This window comes from Macaca thibetana, chromosome 5 (assembly GCF_024542745.1).
Source record: "Macaca thibetana thibetana isolate TM-01 chromosome 5, ASM2454274v1, whole genome shotgun sequence".
Taxonomy (NCBI): domain Eukaryota; kingdom Metazoa; phylum Chordata; class Mammalia; order Primates; family Cercopithecidae; genus Macaca; species Macaca thibetana.
The window spans coordinates 20776069-20789220 of record NC_065582.1 but is presented as its reverse complement, the minus strand read 5'-3'; the positions used below and the strand labels follow the sequence as shown (position 1 = coordinate 20789220).

The following is a 13152-nucleotide window of genomic DNA, read 5'->3' as shown; positions in this document are numbered from 1 at the left end:
AAGACATAGGAATGCTTTTAGCAGGGAGAAAAAGTAAAGAGTTTCAAGTATCTCACTGTCTTCAATAATTGTTGGATAGGATGGAGGAATTCTTCCTGATCTGTCCAGTGATCTGTAACAGGGCACTCCTGGTGCTTTTTGTTGCGAGGACTTCTTAATACTCAAATTGCATAAGTAAGATTTATTTAGTAAGCTGAATATTAACACAGTTCAAGTTTCTACAGATTAACTTACCTCAACATATGAAATTGGAAATATTCCTATTTTGTCTGCCAGCATTCCTTCAGCCCAGTTTTCATCCACTCTTCGGATCACAGTCAGAACATCATCCTGAAGAAACAGCAAATCATTAATCTACCTGATCATTAAGCTGTACCATTAAGCTTATCATTTAATTTTCCTTTTCAATAAAGAGACTCATGTTTTAAAGAGTACAAGAATAAAAATGCTATGACATATCTTTAGTACGTGGATTAAATGTTTTAATGAATTAAATGGTAGCTACCAGCCCACCTGGTGTCCTTTCCAACTGTTATAAAGCTATCAACTCCTATGCAAGGGAGCTGGCCACTAACTTTGTTAAGATCTACAAATTGCAACCTCAAATGATACCTACCCTAGCCTCCTGAGTTTCTGTTTTAGATTGATTCTCAGATGTTTCTCATTTTCTGAAAATAAACCAAATGCCTACTCAAATGTACATCCTACCGCTTTTCTCCATAAAAATCATAATATTCTGCTTAAAACTCCAAACCATTTTATCAATTCGGCAGATATATTCCTGTATGCTTTTAGGCAAAGAAATTTACATATAAAATATGAAAGTAATGACATTTCATTTTGTTATTCATAATTCAGTACTTTAAAATCCCTGAGTGGTGCATACACCCTTTAAAGTGGCTTAGAAATAAATTCAGACTCTAAATATGAAAATGATACCACATAGAGCATCAACCAAAATAATCTTTCATATAAGAAGTCTGTGCATAAAATTACCTTCCTTGTGACTTAAAGACTGCTTCTAGGCATTTTCAGAAGCATGGTGAGATAGTTCACACAAAACTATTGTATTTTTTTACAAAAGGCAACACAAGCCATATTTCTATGTATCTGGGTACAGAGGTAGAGCTGGCAAACAGAAAACAAGTGCATTCTACCTTTACCTTTGCAAATGGAAGGCAATCTTTGTCTGCTTCCTTGTCTTTCACTTCAAAGTCATAAAGTGCTTTGCACTGAGGTGGGGGCTGAGGTAATGGTTTAATAATCTGCACAAAGTTGGTGGGGAAAAAGCCATGGATTCCATTGACTTCCCCATGGTACCAATTTTCATCCACTTGTCTTCGTAAAATGATGATGTCACCTTTGCTGAATTTAAGGTCTCCAGGCTCTTTTCCTTCGTAGTTGTATAATGCTTTGGCACATGGTAACTGAGGTATACCCTTTAAAAAAAAAGAGGGATGAATTTTTATAAAATAACGGTCCTAAAATGTCTCTGAAAATATAGCTGCATTGCCATTGTTTTAAAGTCAAGGTCAAATCCACACTGTACCCCTTGAAGAACATCTCATACAAAAACAACATATATGTGTTATCAATAAACAGAAAACACAAAACAATTATCCATAGTGACATAAGAACAGTACAATACCCATGCACCAGCCATGATTTAGGCTTCTATTCTTAAGTTTAACTTAGTGGGCGTTTTGCCTTGTTTCTTCGAGGTTATCCGTATATGAAAGCATGACTGCCAGGTCTGCCTCTCAAGAACTCATAAAAAACAAGCTTAACTTCCTACATTAACTACTTTATTCATCAGGATAAATGATAAACACTGAAGGGAAAAATTTCAACCAAATTTATTAATTTACTAACTGCTTTTAAGCTTGGTTGATAAAAATCAGAGTTTGGCTTTTGGGCAAATCTCTTCCTGATATTGCTTTTAATGTGGGCAGTAGGTCTTACTCTTTCATAAGCTCAACGAGTATTTAATGAGGGTCTACTCTGTGCATGAGTCTGGATACAGCAGTGAGTGAGTCAGTCACAGTCCCTGCCCTCCCAAAGTTTATAATCTGTAAGTGTATAGACCTGTGGTCTTTTACAGTCTAAAATCATTCAACTTTGCTCTTTCCTGGAAGAGAGCACATTGTTAGGCTGATAAGCTAAGAGATGAGGAATTTAATGTTCCTGCATGGTATTACTGTTTTAAATGACAAGTTTAAAATCGTGTGCATAACCACCAGTGCAATTTAGTCATCAACTGATTAATATGATACTTTTCAATGGCATTGGCGGTGCCCAATCTTGAGCATCAGTTGTCACTTTAAGATCTTTGACCTCTCTGGGCGCTGCTGCCTATCATTGATTCAGGAGATAAGTGGCAAATCCAACATGTCTATAGTAATTCCCTGAACAAGATTACAGGGCTCCTGCTTTTGGAGTCTCTATTTATTCACTCATCCAGAAAACATTTATCAAGCTTTTACTTTTTTTTTTTTAGACAGAGTCTCGCTCTGTCGCCCAGGCTGGAGTGCAGTGGTACAATCTTGGCTCACTGCAACCTCCGCCTCCGGCGTTCGCGTGATTTTAATGCCTCAGCCTTCCAAGTAGCTGGGAATGGAGGCATGCACCACCACACCTGGCTCATTTTTGCATTTTTAGTAGAGATGGGGTCTTACCATGTCGGCCAGGCTGGTCTCAAACTCCTGACCTCAAATGATCCACCCACCTCAGCCTTCCAAAGTGCTGGGATTACAGGCATAAGCCATTGCACCCGGCCCAAGCTTTTACTTTTTACCAGGCAATGTGCTAGTGCTGACGACTTAAGGAAGAAAAAGACAGTTCTTTTCTTAAAAGATGTTAGTAATAACTATAATAATACAGTGTAATAAATGTAATGATAAAGATATGCACACCATTTATGGGGACAAAGAACATAGGTCTCTGGTGTTTGGTGAGTAGGAAAATGAAACACTTCCTGGAGGAAGTGACACATGAGCCAAGACTTAAAGGATGCACAGGAATTAGTTGTCAAGGTTGGAGTGAATGAATGAAAGAGAAAAGTGAGGGCATTCCAGGCAGAGGGGACAGCACCAGCAAAGACCTGGAGGTAAGAAGTCATACGTGCAGAGGGACTGGGGAGTATAAAGAATGCAGTATTCCTGGATAAGAATTATGGAATGTAAAGGAGAGGTAGGCAGAGGCCAGTTTATGGAGGGTCTTGTAAAACATATGAAAGAGTTTTGATTGCTACATTCTTCTGGCAATGATAAGTCACTCACGTGTTTAATGCACAGACTTAAGTCCCATGTGCCGGACAGATCAGTCTGGCAGTAGTGTGGAAAATGAACATGAAGTGGGCAGGCAGGCAGGCAGCTATGTGCAAAGCACAGGCCTCAACTAGTTGAATATTTTTTAAGTTTAATGTTTCCAATGAAGTAGAGCAATATAGTTAGCATTACTTACATCATTGTCTGCCCCCCAACCTGTAAAAAGTGGATCAAAGTTTTATACCCTTGATGGCAACAGAACTTCATAACACAGTTTTCAAAAATTAGTTTGGTTTCTACTTAGAGACTTAGAGTCTGGACTACCTATAAGCCAAATTGCTTTTGCTAAACATTTATTTAGGAATATTAATTATTGCTCTCAAAATGCTATTGGCAATCATCTTGCCTTGGCTTGTCCATGCGATGTTGTAGTTGGTTAGTTAGAACTTCCCTGAGAGGCCAATGTCCTGAGAAGACGGGCTGAGCCTTCCAGGAGTAATGACACCCTCCTGTGACCCCTGACTTTCAGACTCTGTCTTAAGATCTGGCCTCTAATGGCGTCACTCCTGTTACCCTGCCTTGACCTACTCTTGTAAGCAATTCTGCTGTGCCCAGAAAGGAAATGCCCACCAGGAACTCTGGTCATTCACAACGCTGTGTACTTTGGTCACATTACATTAGTGTCCAACTCTGGGGAAAGAAGGATTCTAATTTTTCTCTACCCTCATAGATGCCTCATTATATTCTCCACTATATTATGTATTTCTTCAAGGCTAGTTATCACAGCTCAACAATATTTCCAAAAATAGGTTTGAGGAAATAATAGTAAAACACAGCAATCGAGAGACAGAGAGAGAGAGATAGAGAGAGAGAGAACTGGCAAGTACTGTATTAAAACTCTTGTACAATAGCTAAAAAGACTCTAATCAGGCAGTATAGGGTACTGGCTGGAAGCACAAACTCCAGAGCCAGATTGCAGGGTGTGAATCCCACTTACTAGCTGTGTGATTTGGGGCAGGTTAACTCTCTGTGCCTCTTTCTTCATTTGGGTTGTTATGAGGATTTAGCGAATTCATGTATATAAGCCACACCTTAAATGACCCAGTAGGCAGTACGTGCTACACGTGTGAACCATCATCATTGTCATCATCGTCATTACCCAGTATAAAAAGCCTCTTTACCAGTGAAATGGGGCACCTGACAATGTATTTGTCTCTCCACAGCTGGATGCTTTCCCTTTCAGATGAATTCACATAGCAATTACATTTTTAATACATATTCACTATATAACAATGCAACGAATGTTCCTCCTAGGAAGTGTTCAGGATTTTGAAATGTGCATTTCTGAAGCACACATTTGTTTTCTGAGTAGAATCCATTCATCTTCTGGTTGAACAGAAGAAATTACAAATTCACTGACATGCACCGTTTAATAGGGGATGGCATTTTAGATGTGGCTGTAGTTCATCTTGACAGGGCTAATGTAAGGCATTGGAAGCCTGCATGAATTAATTGAAAATCCCATTACAAACTCAGTGACAAATAACTCTATTCACCATTATGGCCTATTTTTTTCCCCACCTCAATTAGCTCTGTTTGGCCCACTCTGTCCAAATCCATGCCAGCCAAACTCATGCACCAAGATACAGATTTAGCACTCTTAGAAACCATTCTGAACTGCTCCTTGAAGAGATCTGTAAAATTCCAAACGACCTGCAATATGGTTCTTTTGTGATATGCTGATGTGGGAACTGAAAGAATTTATTTCTTTACAGATCACTTCCACACACCAGTGGCCTAATGGACTTATTAACTTTTCCACAAAACAAATCTATTACTTGTTCCCAAAATCATCAAGTATTCGAATAGACCAGTGGCAAGGAGAAAGCTTACTATGATAACATTATGGTTAGCCTAGGGTTACATTTCCATGATGCAACTTAAAATTCATTAATTCATCCCCACTTGCTAAATCTTGACTGCTAAAATTGTTTCAATGATCAGTAACCACAAAGACTCATAAAGCTTATGACAATCTAACCCATCAACAAACATTTGTGCATCTGGCTGTGTTTTTCTATGGTATTCTTTTTCAATTAAATTCTATGAGGCTAGAAAGCCAGTTTGGGTCAAGTTTCTGAAAAGAAGGCTTCCCACATTAAATAAAATGAATTCTACTCTGATTTTAAATCAAGCAAAGTTCAGTGATCTTTGAAAGACTTATTCCCACACAGACTGCAGATGATTAAGGATAAACGGTTAAACGATTTGGAAAAGCAATAAAAGAGCACATTTTCCTTTTGCAACATCTGAAAGATAAAGCCAAAACAATTGGTTTGATAGCCTAGGACTACTCTGTGGATAAAATATGTCCAGAGCCCATGGAGGCACTGCCCTCTCATTCATCTCCTTCGAAAGGTCTGAGAGTCATGTCATCACTGGGCCCTCTGCCCTCCAAGCCTTCTGCAGGCTTTCCAAACTGCTGCTTTTCTTCTGTATCCTCTCATCAGGCCAAGGCCCCCAAGGATCCACAGAGCTTACATTTCACTTGGAGACTTTCACTTGGCTACACATGAAAGGGAGGTTTAAAAGGAAAGAAAGCCAAAGAGAAACCGACTCTGCAGTCTAACCTTGGGTTTGCGGCTGTCATTCACACTGCCAGCTTTATCAAAAAGCTTGGCAATTTAGACAGGCAAACTGTTACAATACTTCTGCATCTAAAAATACATTTCAATAAACATCTACTATATTGTTCATTAAAAAAAATAACTATGATAGTGGGCCAGCTTTACATTTCAAATAATTTTTGTTTCCAAATCATACATACAGGTTGTCTTTTACGATATTAAAATCCTCATGTGATCTGCATATAAATATTTTTGATTAAATGCTTTAGACTTCCATTTCCATACCATCAGCTTTATTCCAATATATCTAGCAAAATGCTACTTTGATGATCTGAGATTCTAACAGGTAAATAAAACATTCACTGCCAATTTATTTTATAGACTCTAAATGCCAATACCCAGATGTACATGCAAGACAGCCTCTCTAAATTCAAATTCCTTCATGCATTTCTTACTGCTCCATAAAGTAAAAGAGATTCAATGACCTACTAAAAAGAAAATCTAGAAGATATTCTTGTAGTGGGAACAGCTATAAAATGTGTATAATTTAATAACTCAGTTATATCTAAATTGGCATCAACTCTGGCTGATTTTAACTTGACTTTCAGAAACTTTCCAGAAAGAACTGAGGCACAAAGAAATCACAGTAGTAGAAAGTACCACACAGAGAAAGTACAAAAATGGGTGGAAGAAATAATTTTTAAAAAGTGTCTTTTGGGCCAGGCACGGTAGCCTCACACCTGTAATCCCAGCACTTTGGGAGGCTGAGGCCGGCGGATCACTTGAGTCTAGGGAGTTCAAGACCAGCCTGGATGACATGGCAAAACTCATCTCTATAAAAAGTACAAAAATTAGCATGGTGGTGGTGCGCCTACAGTCCCAGCTACTTGGGAGGCTGAGGCAGGAGGTAGAGGTTGCAGTGAGCCAAGATGGTGCTGCTGCACTCCAGCCTGGGCAACAGAGTGAGACTCCATCCCAGAAAAAAAAAGTTAAAAAAAAAAAAGAATGTCTTTCATATAACAAAAAACATGCTGGTTTTTCCCTACAAAGTAAAATATCTGTCAAGATATAATAACAGTATTTCATGAAAATATTGATTCTTTAACAGTTAATAACTCCTAAGTATTGTTCTCAAGATATCTACGTCAGACAATCACTCAAATATGATTTGGCCATCACTTGAAATATTTCAACTTCAATGACGGCCAAGACGAATATTGTAAGTTTTATTCTTCCCAAGTAACATCAGAAGGGACTGAGAATCCCATAATTCAACAATCGTCCATCTTTCATTTGTTCTTTCCTTTAACATTTATTTCTGGAAAGCACTGTGCTGGGGAATTTTTATCTGACAATCATTTTCTTAATCTTCTACCTCCTACCTACCCCAAATTCACCACATAAAATTTTCTAGTCATACTAACTTTAATCAAATCTACCAGCACTTTGAGGATAGCAGTTGCAAATAAACAGAAATGAAGACAAAACGTGTTTCTTCATTCACATGTATTCCTTTTGCCCTTATTCTACTATCCCAGTGTCCCCTTTTCTTGCATACTCATTTTCTTTAGCTTTCTCCAGAAGTAGACTCTGCAGCCAGCCAGCCTCCCTCCTTATTCCAGACCTGGTTCCAGTTCCATACTAGCTCAAGAATGTGGGCTGACCAAGGCCACCCTTTGGGCTTTTTTAGTGCTTGGTGGCTCCCCAGCACACACTCTGTGCTGTCTGCTGCCCTGCTCATGCTCAGCTGTGGGCTCCACACCCTCCATCCTCTCCTTAGTCAGTTCCTGCAATCCAATCCACCAACCCTAATGGAGTGTCTCACTCAGCTCTTGACCAAACAGCAATCAGCCAATTATAGTTTCCAGCAGTCTTGCTGTTTTGGGAGGGGGGGCATTAATGGTTTCGGGGGCAAGGTAGAGGGAGAGAAAAAGAAAAAAACTAGAGATAAAGGAGAGTAGATAAAGCAGCTTTCTTACCAATTTCCCTGGGCTGCACTCTCATCATTAACTAATTATTTGCATAATGAACTTAGCTGAAGTCAAGAGTATATTCAAACACCCAGGAAAAAAAAAATGAAGAACAGAGTTTTCCAAACTTAAAAATGAAAAAATGCTATTAGACTCTTCATTAAATGTTTTTTTCTAGAAACTAAAATATAGAGAACAAACTGAAATCCCTTTGTCCCACCTCCTGGATTTTCCTCTCCTACAAGTACAGGAGAACCTGAGGGGGCACTCAGGAGCATGTTTAAAAGACAGTGTTGCAGGAAAAGTGGGCTAAGGGGCATTGCTTAGTAAATACCTATATTTAGGAGGCAGAAAAAAGAGAGAAAAAAGAGGTAGGTAGGATGAAAACCAGCAAACTATAACCACAGTAACAAGGATAATTCCTGAAACACGGTTTTGTCCACATCACCTATGTCTTTACAATCTGAGATAGTTCCCAATTACCTCTTAAATCACATTAATGGTCTACATCATGAGTTTATGGCCCTCCATTTGGATTGTCCGTTCCACCTCATATTTTCCACCCTCAGCAACCAATCCAGTCTGCTGTCATCACCTCCAACTTCATACATGCCATCTCTCCTCCACCAATATTCATCGAGAATAGTCCATTTCTCCCTCCACCTCCCTACCTTGTATATGCATCATGCACCTGACAATTATGCTGCATTTCTTTCATTTGGATTTTTATGTCTGCCTAGGATGACTGCTTTTGTTGTTTGGAATCAGGTGTAAATAAGGCCAAGATCAATGATCTGATTCTTGCGTGGGTCAAAAGGACAGTCTCTATTTCCCAGATGTGAAAGTCACTACTTGTCCATCAGGATCCAGCCCAGGCATTGCCTTCTTGGGGAAGCTTCTCCCAAACTTCCCCTACCCAAGTCTGGAGAAGGTGCTGCTCTTTTTATGTACACCTAGAGTGCCTTATGAATACTGTTATCACAGCCCTTATCTCACTCAGTTTACAACCTATTTCTTTCGGCTAGACTGTAACCTCCTGGAGACCTGGGACTACGTGTCATGCATCTTTGTATCATGAGTACCTACCTCAGCGTCTGTGAAAAATTCTTGCTGAATAAATAAATGAAAGAACAAAAGTTATCTCCAGTGGACTGAGTGGTAAGGTGTGGACAGGAAAGTGGAAAAAGAACACATCTAAAGGAAAAGCAACTAAAAAGATGATTCTACTGACAGGCTCAACAGCTTTACACAAATTGCAAAATATATACAAACACGTATTTATGTGTCTCTGGGAACTCCTCATGAATGGTAGACTGCTAATCCATCTTTTTGAAACTATCCTCCCAAGTATACAGTAGGTGGTGGGCACTTGATTCTGAGACATGGGAGGTACAGAAATACTGAAAGACACATTTTTATTACCATTTCCTAGGCTGCTGGGAAACCTGGGGCACGCTAAAGTGCTACAGAAAAACCTGAGGAAATGTGAGCAAGCACTGCGAATTGGTATTAACTTCACTGTGTTCTAGACACTAGAACTAAAACATAGTCCATTCTGGAAATGGGTAGTTGAGTGTCTTATACTAAACAAATGGCTGGCATTTGAAAAATGTGAAACGAATTATGTAGCAAACTATGGCAAATAAATATTTTCCTTATAAACTCATTTGGCGGTTATGAGGAAATAGTCATGCAGTTGATATAGCATTTCTCTCGGATGGCCTTAAAAAGGGAGTACCCAACTGACAGATACATCATTAAAGAAAACAAATTTTATGAATTTCTCCAAGGGAAAATAGCTATTGAGAATGCAGTCACTAAAGTAAAATGCAAGAAGTTCGTGTCACTCATTGCCCTGAATATTTGTTTTCTGTTTCATCACATGTTTAATAATTACAATAGTATTTTGCAGAGAGCAGGAATATTTATTGGGAAAATTCCTTGTGGTAACTTGAGTTACCATCTTGAGGACTCATCACAGGATGAGGACTATTTCCTGGGAAAAGGTCAAGTTTCTACCTATTTGAAAAACAGATTCCTGGCAAAGAATCTGCCCTTCTCTTGCAACTGCCCTGCCCTAGGCCTCCAACCTCACCCTGGGGCGTAGGACTAAACAAGGAGGAATGACCATGTACCAGGAATTCTGCTTGCATCTTATCTAATCCTTACAGAAATCCAGGAAGGTAGGGAGATTCAGAAATACAAAGGGAGAGGAGTGTGTGAGAACATGTTTTAGTGTTAAAGAGGCTGGATAACAGCCACATGCAGTGGCTCATGCCTGCAAATCCAGCACTTTGGGAGGCTGAGGCAGGCAGATCACTTGAAGCCAGGAGTTCACAACCAGTCTGGGTGAGCTGGTGAAACCCCATCTCTTAAAAAACAAAAAACAAACAAACAAAAAAAACTAGCCAGGCATGGTGGCTCATGCCTGTATAGTCCAATATTGTGCCACTGCACTCCAGCCAAGTTGACAGAGCGAGACTCTGTCTCAGAGAAAAAAAAGAGGGGGAGTCAGGTAAGGCCTCAGTGAAATTCAATTGCCTGTTTTTAGTTTTGTCCAGTGTTTATATTAATATCTTGGAGAGAAGATGCTCATATAATTTAAACATAAGGTTAAATGTAAAAGATAGTCCATAGTTTCAGAATTAAAGCAATATTGAAACAGACCTACACACATATGAACAACTAGACAAAAGCATCAAGGCAATTCAACTGAGGAAAATAAAGTCTTTTCAAAAGATTATTTCGGAACAACTAGGAGCCCCTAAGTTATAGAGGGAGATGAATCTTGATCCCCTACCTCACACCATATACAAAAATTAATTTAAGATGAATCCCAGACTCAAATATAAAAGCTAAAACTGTAAGTTTTATAGGGGAAAACAATAAATTATCTTAGTGATGTGTAGGGAGGGAAAAAAAGCCTAAATTAACCATAAGCTGACAAATTTGACTATATCAAAATTGAAAAATTAGGTTAAACAACAAAAGACACGTGAGGAAAATAAAAATGTAAACCACAGATTGGGGGGAAAAAATATATATATATAAAACAAAGGACTCAAATCCAGAATTAAAATGACTCCTACTAACCAACAAACAATTTGGTATAAAAACAGGCAAAAGCTCTTTCCCATCTTGCCAGATAGCGGTGAAAAAGTTGAGAAGCTGGATACTAAAGAGAAGAAACCTGAAGCCAAAAAGGCTGATGCTGGTAGTAAGGTGAAAAGGGGTAACTTCAAGGCTAAAATCCCCAAGAAGGGGAAGTCCCACTGTGGCCAAAATCCTATCCTTATTAGAGGAACTGGCAGATGTTCCCCATCTGCTATGTATTCCAAGTGCCTTGTACAAGAGGAAGTACTCATCCACTAAATGTAAGGTTGAAAAGAAAAAGAAGGAGAAAGTTCTTGCAACTGTTACAAAACCAGTTGGTTGTGAGAAGAATGGTGGTAACCTGGGTGGTTAAACTTCGCAAAATGCCTAGATATTATCCTCACTAAAGATGTGTCTCAAAAGCTGCTGAGCCACAGCAAAAACCCTTCAATCACCACGCGAGAAACTGTGAGCCAGCATCTCCCCAGGAACCATTCTGATCATCCTCACTGGGTGCCACAGAGGCAAGAGGATGGTTTTCCTGGAGCAGCTGACTACTGGCTGGTTACTTGTGACTAGACCTCTGGTCCTCAATCGAGTTTCTCTAGAAGAACATACCAGAAATTTGTCATTGCCATCTCAACCAAAATTGATATTAGTAATGTAAAAATCCCAAAACATCTTACTGATCCTTACTTCAAGAAGAGGCAGCTGCAGAAGCCCAGATACCAAGAAGGTGAGATCTTCGACATGGAAAAAGAGAAATGAGCAGTGCAAGGCTGATCAGAAAGCTGTGGACTCATAAATCTTAACAAAAATCAAAGCCATTCCTCAGCTCCAGGGCTACCTGTAATCTGTGTTTGCCCTGACAAACAAAATTTATCCTCACAAAGTGGTGCTCTAAATTTCTTAAGAACCTAATTAAGTAACTGATAAAAATAAAAAATTAAAAATTAAAAAATAAAAACAGGCAAAAGATGTGAATACACATCTTGAAAAGAAGATGTTTGTATAGCCATGGAAGGTTACTCAACACCATCAGGCAACTGCAAAATAAAACCACAATGATATATTATAATGCATTCTTTAGAATGATTAAAATTTAAAGACTGACAACAGAAAATTTTCTAAAAAATGTGGAGCAACTAGAATTTACATAGATTGCTAGTGGGGGGGTCTAATACTGTTTGAAAAATTCTTATAAAGTTATATGTACATTTACTCTTCAATCTACCCCTCTTAGATATTAACCCAAGATAAACAAAAATATACATCCACACCCAGATTTGTACAAAAATGCTCATCACAGCACTATTTATAATACCAAAAACTGAAAACAATCCAAATGTCCATCAACAGGGGAATAAATGCAATCCTATTCAACTATTTCAAAAAATGAATTAATGACACATGTGAAAAAAATAAGAATACTATATAATTAAATTTATAAAATATTCAAAAATAGGTGAAACAAATCTGTTTTGGTAGAAATCACAGTAGTTGCCCATAGGAGATGGGCAAATGAGTGAAGAGGTGTGAGGGAAATTTCTGAGACTATTAATATATTCTATATCTTGACTGAGGTGTTAGTTATCCTGGTGTAGAAAGGTATCAAAACCTATTAGAGCACACACTTAAGAACTGTAATTCACACATACCAATTTTGCCTCAATACCAAAGGATATTAAGGTAACATTAGGAGGCCAATGGTAGGCTATCTTGAGGCTAAAAGTTCGAGACCAGCCTAGACAAAATAGTGAGTCCCAGTCTCTAAATAAAATTAAAAATAAATTAGCTGGGCATGGTGGGACAGGCCTATAGTCCCAGCCACTCAGGAGGCTAAAGTGGAAGAATCACTTGAGCCCAAGAACTCCAGGTTGCAATGAGCTATGATTGTGCAACTGCACTCCAGCCTTGACAACAGAGTGAGACCTCACCTCTGAAAACAAAAACAAAAGCAAAACTATCACAATGAATAACAAGCCACACTGGCATTCAAGAGAACGGCAAAATGAGAAAAACAAGAAATCTGAAGTTCAGAGGTATGGAGATTAATGCACATAAAGATGTCTACTTTTCCAAAAGGAAATCACAGAACAGAAATGATTGTACATAATGTACTGTCACTGCTAGAATCTGACCCCTATATTAGCACCAGTCAGTCTCTCACTAGATGTCCAGGATACATTCTGAATT

General features: G+C 38.7%; 1 protein-coding gene across 1 annotated transcript in view; it reads right to left on the bottom strand.

Moving 5' to 3' along the window:
- The window catches only part of SH3RF1 (SH3 domain containing ring finger 1), a 176716-nt gene that overhangs the window by 60664 nt on the left and 102900 nt on the right, over positions 1-13152 (bottom strand). Inside the window, exons 3-4 of the mRNA XM_050791728.1 lie at positions 1164-1439; positions 235-330 (exon numbers count right to left, since the gene is read on the bottom strand). Of these exons, the coding sequence (XP_050647685.1) occupies positions 235-330; positions 1164-1439 (372 nt within the window). The remainder of the gene's footprint in view (positions 1-234; positions 331-1163; positions 1440-13152) is intronic.